General features: G+C 35.5%; 1 protein-coding gene across 4 annotated transcripts in view; it reads right to left on the bottom strand.

Annotated features, from left to right (window-relative positions):
• RNF13 (ring finger protein 13) overlaps nt 1-15,271 on the bottom strand; it is a 194,069-nt gene that overhangs the window by 56,827 nt on the left and 121,971 nt on the right. For 3 of the 4 annotated variants that reach the window (XM_055321216.1, XM_055321215.1, XM_055321214.1), the window contains 2 exons: nt 11,502-11,589; nt 4,568-4,658 (listed from right to left, as the gene is read on the bottom strand). In XM_055321216.1, coding sequence (XP_055177191.1) covers nt 4,568-4,658; nt 11,502-11,589 — 179 coding nt within the window. Of the gene's footprint in view, nt 1-4,567; nt 4,659-11,491; nt 11,590-15,271 lie in introns of all 4 variants that reach the window. The other variant, XM_055321217.1, reaches the window with a different exon arrangement.

The following is a 15,271-nucleotide window of genomic DNA, read 5'->3' as shown; positions in this document are numbered from 1 at the left end:
TGACCACAGCCAAAATCAAGAGGTAGACACTTAATCAACTGACCCACCCTGATACCTCTCTCTCTCTTTTTTTAAAGATTTTATTTGTAAATAATCTCTACACCCAACATGAGGCTAAAACTGACACCCCCAAGATCAAGAGTCATATGCTTCACCAACTAAGCCAGCCAAGCACTGCTATCTTAGCTTTCTTAAACAGACTGTGTATCAAAGTAATCAAATAATTGATAAGGTGGAAGTTCTCTTTACAGAAGTATTTCAGCTAAATAATGAAGAAGGAATTATAAAATTAGATTGTAAACCCTAAAGAACTAATAGATCTAGAGAGTTCTCATCAATGATTCCTCACATTATAGAGAACCAATACAATGTGTCTCCTGATGGAAATACGTAATACCATATGTGAAGCATACTTATACTACCTGTTTCTGGCCCTGTAATCACACTTGAATTAGAACAAACCTCTAGAACTAATTAGCAATTAATAGGAAAAATAAGTAACAAAGAAAAATTCCAGACAATATCCCATGGATGCAATCAGAAAAGTTCAGATAAATTTTACAGAATCCAATTTCTTCAAAAAATAAATAACTAGGGGGAAAAAAAGACACATGGCAAACTTACAGATTAAAAAAAGGGTCGTCACATGCCCTGATTTACCTGGGTGAGTTGTGGTTTATGCCTGTTGTCCCAATGTAATTATTAAAAGTAACCCTTTTCATTCTCAACAGTCATTGCAATGAAAAGTAGCTTAAAAAAAAAAAAACACTTAAGACACAAGAACCATTGCAATGTATGGGCATTATTTGGATTCTGCTTGAAACAAATACTTAAAAAAAAAGAAGAATTTCAGACAATTGAGAAAATCGGAAAACTAAAATAATGTGTTGATATTAAATTACTGTTTACTTTTTCATAAAACAGTAAAATAATTACATTTTTATGTGTAAAGATGTCTTCTAGTGATATACTCTGAGATACTTACAGTTGAAATTACAAGATGGCTGGAATTTGCTTCAAAATAATCATGATGTGGGAAATAAAGAGATTGAATAGGGTGGGGTTTGAGATTAGACAGTCAAAAAAACTGACAATGGGTTGATAATTTTGAAACTGAATGATGAGATTCATTATACTCATCTCTCTACCTTTAAATATGCTTAGAAGTTTCCATAATAAAAAGTAGAATAAATAATTATTGGCTAGAATGTTAGAGAAAGGGGAACTCTAGCACTATTGGTGGGAATGTTAACTGGCACAACCACTTTGGAAAATACCACGGAGGTTCTTTAAAAAATTAAATTTAATTTAACTATTTAAAATTAAATTAAAAAATTTTTTAAATTAAAAAAACTAAATTAAAAATAGAAATGCCATATGATCCAGTGATTCCACTACTTGATATTTACCTGAAGAAAACAAAAGCATTAATTCGAAAAGAAACATGCACCCATAAGTTTATTGCAGCATTGTTTATAACAAGCAAGATACAGAAGCAACCTAAGTAACCATCAATAGACAAATGGATAAAAAATATGTGGTGTGTATGCGTACAAACACAGAAACACACACAAATGTGTACACACACAATGGAATATTATGCAGCCATTAAAAAGAATGAAATCTTGCCACATGATAACATGGATGGACCTAGAGGATAGTATGCTAATTGAGTAAGTAGACTGAGAGACAAATATCAAAAGATTTCACTTTGGGGTGTCTGGGTGGCTCAGTCAGTAAAGCATCTGCCTTCAGCTCAGGTCACGATCCCAGTGTCCTGTGATCAAACCCCACATCAGGCTCCCTGCTCAGCGGGGAGCCTGCTTCTCTCTCTCCCTCTCCTGCTCCCTCTGCTTGTGCTCACAGTCTCTCTCTCTCTGACACAAAGGTAAAATCTTTTTTTTAAAAATTTTTATTTATTTATTTATGATAGTCACAGAGAGAGAGAGAGAGAGGCAGAGACACAGGCAGAGGGAGAAGCAGGCTCCATGCACCGGGAGCCCGATGTGGGATTCGATCCCGAGTCTCCAGGATCACGCCCTGGGCCAAAGGCAGGCGCAAACCGCTGCGCCACCCAGGGATCCCTGGTAAAATCTTTTAAAAAGAAAATTTCACTTATATGTGGAATCTAAAAAAACAAAACAAACGAAACACAAATTCTTAAATACAGAGAACTGGTGGTTGCCAGAGGAGATGTGTGGATGGTGATGAGTGAAATAGGTGAAGGGGTTTATTAAATAGATGACAAACTTCCAGGTATAAAATGAGTTGCAGAAATTAAAAAAAAAAAAAAGGTACAGCATAGAGAATATAGTCAATAACACTGCAAAGTCACAAATGGGGATTATATGAATGGTGAACACTGAGTTATATATAGAATTATCAAATCATATGCTGTATATGCTGTATACCTGAAACTAATATAACATTGTAGGTTAAGTAGGGGGGGCAGAGGGGCAGACGGAGAGGGAGAAGTCTCCCCACTGAGCAGGGAGCTCAACGCAGGACTTGATCCCAGGACCCTGGGATCACTCCCTGAGCCAAAGGCAGATGCTTAAACAACTGAGCTATCCAGGCCCCACAAATAAATAAAATCTTAAAATAATAATAATAATAATTTTTTTAAGTAGTATAAGTTTATGGGTTGGTGGGTAGATAGATAGGAAGGCAGGCATACACACAGGCAGACAGACAGACACAAAGGCCAGCTGACAGACGGATGAGGCAAATGTCTATGTTCATGTTTACAGTCCCTTATGCACAATTCTGAAAAACTAAAAAGCTTTAAAAAATAACGTTGGCAATTCATCTGATAGTAAACCTGAACTGAACTGACATGATAAAATATTCATGCATTCATTGCAGATATAGATATATGTAATTTGTTTGATTCAGGGATGCTGCCTCAAATTATATTTGGAATCACACCTAACTTCTAAAAATCCAGAAAATTTTAAATTCCATAATACATCTATCCCACAAATTAAGATAAGAAGTTCTATGGACTTAGGTCTAAATATTAAGTAAATAAAGCAAGCTATAAACTACTATATATTGCATGGTTCTCTTTAGTGAGCACATCATCAACTAATATGAGTATTCAAAAATGGGGAAAAATGTCAAGCTTTTACAAAAGTAGCTGCTGCTGTTAGAGAAGAGCATCATAAAGACTTTGATTTTAATGCTTTATATTTCTGAATTTTTCCATATTCTACCAGCATGTATTACTTTTTAATTTAAAAAGTCAAGATTTTATAATTAAAACAAAAAAATTCTTTATAACACATATTAAAATACACAGAATTTTTCTAAATGAGGTAACAATATGGAGGTAACCATATAAGTTCATCCCTCTAATAACCAAACAAGCATGGCTGACAAAATAGCATCTCACATAACTATTTCTAATAGCACATCCAAAATTACATTTCTAAACTTAAAAAAGACATTCTGAGCATATAATATGTGAACAATATTTTAAATATTAAAACTGTGTAGGAAAAATGACAAAACAGTTATATAGAAAACCTTTCCCTCTTCTTCTTACGCATTTTCAAACTCAAATGTTCATGGATTTTCCCTCCCAAAATAATTAAAATTGGATTTCATTGTGCCAGTTTCCTTTTTTGGAAAATGTAGATGATAAGAGATAAAAATAACTTCTAGAGAGTTGTGAAAATTAAATGGTAACAAAAGTAAAAGTCTTGCTGTCGTACTGGCACTTGCCAAATACTAAATAAACATTATTGCTTTTATTACTAATATTGTTATTGTTCCTATTAGTCACAAGCCTGCTCCTGCCCACTATCTGCTCCATGGAAGAGGTTCTGAAGTGTTCATTGCAGTGTTTTCTATATAACATGAAACAGCTAGGCCCCAGTTTCGACCTATGTTAACCTGGTAATGAAATTTGGGGGGGGGGGGGAATTCCATTTAGAAGTTTTTATTCTAAATGAAACTTTTTAAACTTGAAAACAAACTTTTTGTTTTTGTAAAATTAAGTCAATAACACAATGTTTTGGATTGCATTTATAAAATATCTTTTTAATAAATGGCTTAATGAAAAGTGTCATAAATGTAAATCACATTGTTACTAAATATCAGTGGTTTTATTAATCTATAAAAGTGAAAGTTTGGTTTTTTTTTTTTAATTTTATATATTTATTTGAGAGCAAGACTACGTGAGCACAAGCAGAGGTAGGAAGACAGGGAGAGGGAGAAGCAAGCTCAATCCTAGAACCCTGGGATAACTTCAGCCAAAGGCAGACACAACCCACTAAGCCACCAAAGTGCTCTGAAATTCTGGTATCTCTTTAGCAACATGAGGGCCTTAGGCTCTCTAGTATATTTTCAATGTGTAATCATGCACAGAAGAAATATTACAACAAAGTCTCACAATCATAATGACTTAAGAGAGAATTTAGCACAATAGAGTTCATTTTAAAACATAACTTTGAAAAAAATAAATAAATAAAATAAAACAACTTTGGTTAAAACTAATAAAATTCTAACCTATTATAAAGAAGAATATTAAGCTACATCATTATTTTTTATATCCATTACTTACCCTTTTTCATATGTAAATTCATCTTTCAGGGAATTAGCTGATGATTCCCCAATAAAGACAGATGGAATGTCAATTTTCTTTAGCACATCAACTGTATAAAATAATAATAAAAATTACTCTTATAATTCCATACTTAGTGTACAATTAACTTTAGTCTCTTCATAATAGCAGCGGATGTAATCAACAATTACAATCAGTTCAAATTGGTTGATTTTCCTGATTGTAGATCTAGACCATCATCAATCACAGTACTTGAGAAATACTTTCACATTTACAATAACAAAAGCTAACATTTTGCATACATACATTACCATACTATCTCAATAGTCCTATGAAGATTGAGATATATTAATATTTCCTTTTGATTTATTCCTCTGTAGACATAATTAACTCTTAGAAAAGGAAGAGGAAGAAATTTTAAGTTTTCTTTCCACACATAGCTTAAATGCAAAAGTGAATAAAGTTTTTTTTTTTTTTTTTTTTTTTACATACCCATTCCCAGGAGACGTATAAGCCAAAGAATGTAAGAAAAGATCACTTTACAGAAGTCTCAAAAATGACACCACAGATGTATGGCTTTCCAGAGTGAAGGGCTGACAGAAGTTGAGAAAGGGGATAGAATAAGAAAGCCGAGTAAATTTCTACTTCCTCCTAAGCCTGGAGTTCATGGTAAAGCTTTGTTTGGTTTGGTGTCTCAAGAAATCGGACTCTTATTCCTATATCACAAAACCAAAATCAAATGCCAACAAAAGAAAAGTTTGTAAAAATTACCTATTACTCAGGAAGATCCTCTTAAATTTACAATAGAAAAAGTAGCCTTATTATTTTTAGCTGTGAGTTAATTTAACAAATTTGGCTTTAGAAAAAAATCTATTTGTTTTCATTACATTTTTTACAATAAGCTCTACATTTTCTTAAAAAACACAAATTTGTTATTTATTTTAAAAGGGGGAGGATACAAGAAGAAAACCAACCGTAATCCTTCCCACCCAAAGACAAAGGTTTTATGTGAAGTAATAGTTCTACGAGTTTCAACAAATACATATAGTTATGTAACCACACCACAATCAAGATAATGTTCCATCACCCTGAAAATTCCCTGTATCCCCCCTTATTTTCAACCTCTCCCCTCCAACCTACGCAACTACAGATGTCTTTTCTTTAATCCTTATAAAATCAAGTTATAAAGTTCTAAAATCTTGGGACCTCTGGGTGGCTCAGCAGTTGGGCATCTGTCTTAGGCTCAGGGCATGATCCTGGAGTCCTGGGATCGGGTCCCACATCAGGATCCCTCTGCCTCTCTCTTTTTCTCTATCTCACATGAATAAATCTTTAAATTTAAAATCTTTAAAATTTAATTTAAAATCTTTTTTAAAAAAAGTTCTAAAATCTTGGTATCCCTGGTAGAGTACATTTTTTTCACTTCTAGATTGTTTTGTTTTATGCAAATATAATCACTCATTCAGCTCATTCTCTCCCTTGCTCCCTCTCTTCCTACTTGCCCCGTTTCATATACACACACCCTATGTAAGCCCCAGGAGGGCAGAAACCAAAATCGTTAGTAAAGGAATATTTAATCACTATTTTTATATCAGTGGGATCAATATAAATTTTATTTTTTTATATCAATGCAACCATGCAATAATGGAAAAAAGTATAAGCTTTTTCCACTCAGTGATACACCTCAGCTATTCTGTCAATAATTATTGGAAGTAACATCACTTCTTTGAGTTATGATATCTAAAGCACTGAAAAAATGCTCCTCACTTTAGTCAGAAGAAGGGGAGAAAAGTTGCGCGCAAATATGAATAGCAAGCTTGGAGACTTTGCAATACTATTTATCTACTAAAAACAAAACCAAACATATTCTAGATCTCAAAACACTTTAAAAAACACTAAATTTTAATTCTAATCCACAAAACAACTGAAGTACACACTGCCAATAGTACTGTCATGATATCATAGACAAATTATAATTTAAATGGCCAGGTTCATATATCCAATTGCCCATTCAATATCTCCATTTGATTGCCTAATATATATTTGTTATTGGAGTTCAATTTGCCAACATATAGCATAACACCCAGTGCTCATCCTGCCAAGTGCCCCCCTCAGTGCCCACCACCCAGTCACCCCAACCCCCCCACCCACCTCCCTTTCCACTACCCCTTGTTCGTTTCCCAGAGTTAGATGTCTCTCATGTTTTGTCACCCTCACTGATATTTTCACTCATTTTGTCTAATAGACATTTTAAACAATGGTTTTCAAATGGAACTCTCATTATATCTTTCCTCTCAGTCAGCTCTACTCCTTGTCTTTCTCCTTTCTGTAAACAGCAGTCTGCATTCACCTAGTTTCTCAGGCTGTACATCTTGGAATCATTCTTGACTCCTCCCTTTTCTTATTTCTTCTATCAAATCCTATCAATTTCAAAATACAGCCATCATTCTATCACTTCTCATCACAGTCACTGCTAATACTCCAGATCACCATCACCTCTGGCCTGACTGTTGCAGCAATGTTCTGACTTGTCTTTTTGTTGGCACTCAGGCACACTTTTCACCTTCATTCTCTTCTCCAAAGAATAGCCAAAGTGATCTTTGAAAATAAAAGATCACCTCACATTTCCGTTTAAAAAGCTACACATAACAAATTCCAGAGTCCTATAAATACCCAACATGATCTTGCCACTGGCCCCTTATCTAACCTCATGCCCTGCCATTCTCTTTGCCTTGCTCACTATACTCTAGCCACAGTGCCTTTCTGTCACACCTGGAAAACACCAAATATGCTTTATCTTTGAACCTTGCTGTTCCTTTTCCTTGGAACACTGCTTCAGAAATCTGCATGGGTCAGTTTCTCACTATAGACCTATGTTCCAATGTCAAAGCCTCATGGAAGCCCTCTCTGACCACCCTATCTAAAATGGCCCCCCTCCTCCCATCCCTGCTGCTCTATATTCCTCAGCGTGACGTGGTTTTCTTTATAGCACTTATCACTACTTGACATATAGCATATCTTGTTGATTATGTGTTCATTTCCTCTCTCCCACCCTAGAATGTAATAACAGCAGTAATAATAACTGGATTGCCATTAAATGATTATTATTGCTATTATATAATATATAATACATGATAATATAGCTATTAGATAATAGCTACGTAAACACTAAGAACAGGCAGTCTTCTAAATGCTTTATATGTCTGAATTCATTCAATCCTCAACAACCAGGGATGTCTGGGTGGCTCAGTAGTTGAGCATCTGCCTTTGGCTCAGGTCGTGAACCCAGGGTCCTGGGATCGAGTCCCACATCAGGCTCCCCACAGGGAGCCTGCTTCTCTCTCTGCCTATGTCTCTGTCTCTCTGTGTGTCTCTCATGAATACGTAAATAAAAATCTTAAAAAGAAAAAAAAAAACTCAACACCCAATGAGTTAAATACTATTATCATTCCCATCTTACAGATCAGAAAAGAGGCCTACAGAGATGTAAAGTAAGATACCCAAAATCAAACAGCTAGCAGGTGATCCAGCTACGATTCAAACCCTAGCAGGCAGTACCCAGAAGCCACTGGGTAGCTGTTAGCTACTGCATTCTGCTACTTTCCTGAAAGACACTAGGGCAGAGCCTTAAACTGTATCATTCCCTGCTACAATCATGGTGCCTAAAACGGTACCTGAGAAAGAGTAGGCTGTCAAAAAGTATTTGTTGAAGGAAGACAGAAAGGAAAAAAGAAGAAACAACCCAAGACATAATGATAACTCACCCTGGTTATAACAATTAGGAATGTGCACAGCCTAGCCTCAAACCTAAGGCCTCCTAATCTGAGCTCTTGCCCCTCTGCCATGGCATGGATTTTCTCATACACCTGCTCTCATGAGATCTTCAATAATCTTGTCAGGTCAAATAAAAATTAAAATTATTCACACCTTTACAGATGAAGGACTTATAAGGTTAGGTAACTTTCCCAAAGGCACAGGCTAGTTCATATATTAACTAACCCAGAAGAATAAACCCACATTTCCTGCTTCTGAAATTGATGTTTTCCCCCATCACATTCAGCTTACTCCTGAAGAAGACAAATGTTACTGGCTCACTGAGATAACCTACCTTATGTCCTCACTGAAATAAAAACAAATTCCTTGTGTAAAATGTTGGCAGCAAGGGGCTTTTAAAACTTCCTTTTGTTTCCAGATACTAGAAATGTCTACTCCTAGGAGAATATGTGCTATATTCTTTGCTGTAGACTAAGCCTTAAAAAGGGGGAGAAATACATGCCTCTTTTAATGAATCCATGTTTTCCATTCCTCTACCAAGTAACAGCAAAGACGAAAATGGTAAAGATCTTTACATTTGTTTTTCAATATACGAAATGTCCAAAACACGCATATAGAAGGAAGGAACAAATTATCACAGAAATAATACAAGCAATAAAGGCAAGAACCAAAATTCTGAGCAGTCTTTGAAATTTAATAGCTCAGTTGGAACATTTCCATGGCAACAGCAGGATTACATGGTTACATGCTACTTTTATCATTTAGCACATTTTCCTTAGGAACTGACATGATTATCACAAAAAGGTTTTATGGTATTACAAAGACAAAAAAAAGGTGTTAGAGGGAACAGGCACTTCTTCCTTGCAAAAATTTTATTGAAAACATGTAAAAAAAGAGCAAATAGTTTTCAAATATGAATGCTTAACTTGAAATGCCTGAGCAGGTCTTAAAGATTGCTAAACACTGAGCTCAGGCCTTCAACAAAATATACAAAGAATAAGTAACTTGCTCAAAGTTATACAGCTGATACAGTGGGCACTTCAATTTAAACTCACATCTCTTTCTTGAGTATTTATGCTTTCCATTTTGCTAGGAATATATATAGGTAACAAAAGCAACTGACCTGTTTTTTTTTTTTTTTAAGAGATAGTTAAAGGAGAAGAAAAGTGTCAAATCTGCAGTACCCACAGAACTAATTTATTTAGCAAGTAAAGCACCTTCATCAATTTCTCCAATTCCCACCAGTGATTATTAAACTGTTTGTGAAAAGCTAGAACATCCTAAGGGTACCTCATGAATTATAATGAATTAATCAGCTAGACTATTTAATAACTTTAAATATATATAGAAATTAACAAACTTATTACCTAGTTTTACTTTTTATAAATTAAAGTACTGCCTCAGATTACATTAGGGGTAAGAAGAAAAGGGTTCTACTCAAATAGTAACAATAAATACGGTCTTAAGCTATAAAATAAATTTAGTCAAGGACTCCAAAATATTTCCTACTGAGGATTTAATTATTCAAAGTCTTAAATATATTCCAATGTAGGCTATCAGTCCATAGCTTTATGTCTGCTCTTTGCTCTAAGCTCTTTCTTGCATATGAGACTCAATGGCACTTAGTAGCCAGAGGTATTATGGTTATGTGCTAGAAGAAAAACAAAAATAAAATACTTAATCGTGAACGTTGGCAGCACGTTTTGGGTTCTGAAACCAATTTTCAATGGGTATGTGGAGGATCTCCCCCATACCATGGACAACTCAACTCAATTCTGACATTACCTACTTGGAGATAGCATCAGATTCCACATGTTTAAGGTTTAGTCTCACAAGACTGCCCCCAACTCTTCAGATACCAGTTGTAAGTCCAGGTTATCACCTGTGCTTTTGATCCACTGGCTATAGGTTAGAGATTTCATTGCACCCCTTCCTTGGGTTCAATTAAATGCTAGAGGGGCTCACAGAACTTAGAGAATCTACTTACCAGATTATCAGTCTGTTATGAAAGACTGTAACTCAGGAACAGCCAGATGGAAGAGATACATAGGGCAAGGTATGTGAGAAGGGTCTTGGAGTTTCTGTGCCCTCCCCAGGCATGGAACTCTGAACCCTGTCCTTTTGGGTTTCTATGGAAGCTCCATTACACGTACAAATGATTAAACAATTGGCTACTAGAGATCTATTCAACCTGGAGTCCTCAGCCTCTCCCAGAGATCGGGGGTGGGAGGGTGAGGAGGAGACTGAAAGCTCCAACCCTTCTCATCATATGGTTGATAATCTGGGCAATCAGCCCTCATTCTTAGGTGGGGTCCAAAAGCCACATCATCAACATAACAAAAGAGACCTTTATCATTCTCACCAAATTAAGTGTACAGCTTAAAAGTTACTGGTTAACGCCAGTTATTTGGTTAGAATTGGCTCATTATCCCTACAAGCTAATATTTAGTAGAGAATAAGGGAAAACCTTCCCATTTTGAGTGAAAAGCTACAGGTATGTCAATGTATGTTAAGAAGCTAATAACCAACTGGTGTAAGAAAGCACCAATACGTGGCTTTGAAATTCTATAAGAATATATAGTAGCTACTTAGTATAGGACACATATCCTAACATTTAATATTGTAAATCTCTAAATCACAAGAATTCTTTTTTTTTTAAGATTTTATTTATTTATTCATGAGAGACACATATATATATAGAGAGAGGCAGAGACACAGGCAGAGGGAGAAGCAGGCTCCATGTAGGGAACCTGACGTGGGACTCTGATCCTGGGTCTCTAGGATCAGGCCCTGGGCTGAAGGTGGAGCTAAACCGTTGAGCCACCCGGGCTGCCCCTCACAAGAATTCTTATATGGGATCCTTAACTCAGGATGTTTATCTCTATTCAAAGCTTTGGTTTTCCTTTGTTTTTTGCAAAATTATTAACACATCTTCTAAAATGAAACACAAAGGTAAAAGAAAACAAAACAATTAACTGTTCAGAAAAGAACAAACTCCACTTCAGTATGAGTAAAACTGTCCCAAGAGGGTTGAGCTACCTTTCTGATAGAAAATAAATTTTGTTTTTAAACATAAAATTAGAGGGGAAAATATCTTGTTAAGTTTTAGTTCCAAAAGATCTGTCAAACAGGAGAGAAGAAAAGTGATACCTGTACTTACTGTCGTTGGATCCCATGCTAATGAGGTCATCAGAGTCAACATTGTGAACTATGGCTGCTTTGTATCCTGCTCTTTGTGCATTTAAAACCTGCAGGTCAGAAAACAATCACAATATGAGGGAGAGAATGTTTTGTAATGGCATCCTTCAACTTCAACATAAATCAGCAAGTCTATATACCATGTGTCTAGGTCTAGATCATGTATATATGTAAGACTGGATCTCAAGTATGTTCTTGAAACATGACATGTTTTACAACTGATTATCAATGACTTTGGATATCTTCTTGATTTCATTCATGGCACGAAGTAAATGAGAAGCAAATAAAGGACAGAGATACAAGCTAAAATACTAAAAGGACCCAAAACAATAAACCTATCTAGCTCGAACAGGTAGAGACTTGCTAAGATCAGGTTCAAGAGTCATCAGCCCTTGGACATTCAAATCTACCTCTGCTAGATAAGTAGGATAAACGTGGACAAATTATTTTTCTTCATGTAGATTAATCAGAATAATTTTATCCTATCCCTGAAAAAAAAAAATCTGTAGGAGGTAAGAGTGCCTCAAGGAATTAATATTTTGTTCCTCTTTAGAGCCTCTTATAGCCCTATGAAAGACCTTCATGGAGTAGGCACTCACTAAATATTACTCATTCAAGAGTAAATGTATAAAATATATGCTCAAATTAATAGCCCACATTATAACATTACTAACACATGAGAGAAAATTAGGCAGAGATTTTTTAAAAAACTAATTAAAATAGCATAAGTAGTTTACCAACACAGGACCTACTGCTCTAATGTTAAGAACATGGAGAGAAAATTAACCAGCCAACAAAACTGTTACAAGGAATGTTCGGCAGTCCTGCAAGAAAATGTCAATAACCAAAGAAAGTAAGTTTACTATTTTTTTTTGTTAATGTGTGCATTTTTTAAGTATTTAGCTAAAATTGAGACAATGCTAGCTCCAAAACTTCTTCCACATAGATAATTTCTGCTTTTTCAATGGGAGGGGGAAAATATCCTTAAAGGGAGGATAGGATATTACAGCTTCTAAATCTTATTTCTCACTCATTACTTATATATTAATCTGTTGTTTATTCATTCTATTACCATAGCAGAAGAGAATCCAGTTAGCTTTTGGTTACACAAAAGTATACTTGGTTGGGGGTGCTTGGGTGGCTCAGTCGGTTAAACAGCTGCCTTTCACTCAGGTCATGATCCCAGGGTCCTAGGACTGAGTCCCAGGTCAGGCTGCCTGCAGAGTGGGGAGTCGGCTTCTCCCTCTGCCTCTGCCCCCACCCACTCTCTCTCTCCCAAATTAGTTAAATCTTAAAGAAAAAAAAAGATACTTGGTTGGGGTTGCAATTAGTTTTTTTGATTCTTTAGTGACCATTTTAACAGTTCCCAAAGAGCTAACCCAGTAACTAAGGAGAAATATTTCTTTCAGACATTCAAAAAACATGTGTTCCCAGAGATACAATTTAAGAAAAGCAAAGTTTGTGACACCTGGGTGGCTCAGTGCTTGAGCATCTGCCTTAGCTCAGGGCCTCTGGCTCAGGGCGTGATCCCAGGGTCCTGGGATCCTGTAGGGAGCCTGCTTCTCCCTCTATGTCTCTGCCTCTCTCTCTCTCTCTCTCTCTCTCTCTCTCTGTCTCTCATGAATAAATAAATAAATCTTTAAAAAAATACAAAGTGTATATCAAAAGCTGTTCTCTTCTAGCAAAAAAAAAAAAAAGGAAGTTTTAGCTTTCTTTTTAGAGCCAATTAATGCACAGTCATCAAAATCACATGATTTAACTTGTTTCCCTGCAAGATATATATTTGTAGTGAAGATACAACATGATAGGACACACATAAAGGTGGTCTCAGGAACCATGATAAAGAGTTAAAAAAAAAAGTTCAATCTAATTAGTATTTGAATTTACATAATAAAATTACATAAGGTACTGTGTGGCACAGCGCAGAAATAAAAGGTGAATCAGAAACAATCATTATCTTCAAGGAGATATCAATACTCATGGATATCCAAACAGGTCAGGTACTTTCTTGCCTCTATTTGTTGATGCTATTATCTCTGCTAGGAATAGGCTTTGTCTTCTGAATGCCCATTGGGCCTTCAAATTCCATTATCTCCATGAAGTCTGCCCCATTCCATGCCCTACTGCATGTTTTTTTCAAGCACTGGCATAACTGCTCCCTGTTTATAGTATTTATATCAACTTGTTTTCATTTTCTTAAAGATCTTATATAGTGCCTTATATTATACCATATATACATGTACTATCCTATTTCAAAAAACCTTTTATGGGATCATTAAATCTCCTGCAGTTGTCTATGTGTGAGCTTTTCTGGTAAGAAGGGATGAAGCCATCATCGATTTTATATAAGGCTTTCTGAACCCCCAATTATTAAGAATGACCAATATAAATTATTGGATTTACAACAATCTACATTTGTAACTAAATCTAGCCATTAGATTTTTTTAAAAAGATCTTATTTATTCATGAGAGAGAGAGAGAGAGAGAGAGAGACAGGCACAGGCAGAGGGAGAAGCAGGCTCCATGCAAAGAGTCAGATGTGGGACTTGATCCCGGGACTCCAGGATCAAGCCCTGGGCCAAAGGCAGGTGCCAAACTGCTGACCCACCCAGGGGTCCCCTAGCCATTAGATTCTTAAAACTATATGGAGCAACTGGGGAGAAATGTTTCTTTCACACCTCCAAAATGCAATTGTCTCCATAAATACAATATATTATATCAATTTTGAAAGCTGTTCTCTGCTATCAAAATAATAAAATTTCTAAAGTAGAAAACCACTAAAATAGGCAGGAATTTTGAATGTACAAGTGTGAATTCCAAAAAATAGAAACATGTTTTTAAAAATTTTACAAGAAGTCTTCCCTGAGGCTTTTGTTGTTGTTTTTATTGATCTTGAACATAAAGTATTAAAATTAAATCAAGAAACACATTAACATATGGACCAACAGACTTACAAATACAAACAAGGAAACTATATCCATGTTTATGAACTACAGAATTCGTGCGTCAAATTAAATTACATTTTTAACTAAGCAGCAGCTGGTATTTTTAAGAACATGAGGCAGAAATAAAACTAAATCATTTAGTAAACATGTGCAATGTTTCACATTCATAAAATGCAACCTCAAACACATGGTGTCAGATGGAGGCAAAGAACTCAAAGATTCATGAATAAAAAGCATGCTCTGTGAGCAAATCTAAATTCCAAAAAAGACATCAAAACTGAAAATTTCAGGAAAAAGCCTTCTGAATTGTATTGTCAATCTGCCTTTTTAAGGAGACTGATCAAAGCTATTAGCTCAAATTGTGGTAAATGCTCTAAATATTTTATATCTCATCAACAAATTAGCTGCAACTACATTATGTAGACCAAGAGGTATCTATCCAAGAGTTCTGAAAAAATATGGGACTTCTTATAATACGTAGCCATTATGTCAGAAGATATAGACTGCTAAGGAAAAACTTTCAGTAAAATAGGTTCTAAAAGGAATCCTAGAAATGACACAATAGTTCATCTTATTTCCAGACTGGACAAATTGGTAATACTGACACTAATTTTAAAAAAGCCTTGTGAGAAGAACTGATTGAGCTATCAAGATCCTACGTAGAGATCTTTTATGGGACATGAAGGCATGAGAAGTTGGGGGGAAACTGTTGATAGAATACATGTAACAAGGCTCCAGACCAAAAACTATAAAGAATAAAAGAAGCTTCTATATGCTAGTACTTTAC

The sequence above is a fragment of the Nyctereutes procyonoides genome, unplaced genomic scaffold (assembly GCF_905146905.1).
Source record: "Nyctereutes procyonoides isolate TBG_1078 unplaced genomic scaffold, NYPRO_anot_genome, whole genome shotgun sequence".
NCBI classification, from domain to species: domain Eukaryota; kingdom Metazoa; phylum Chordata; class Mammalia; order Carnivora; family Canidae; genus Nyctereutes; species Nyctereutes procyonoides.
Note: the sequence above shows the minus strand (reverse complement) of the source record. Positions and strands in the feature narration are given on the sequence as shown.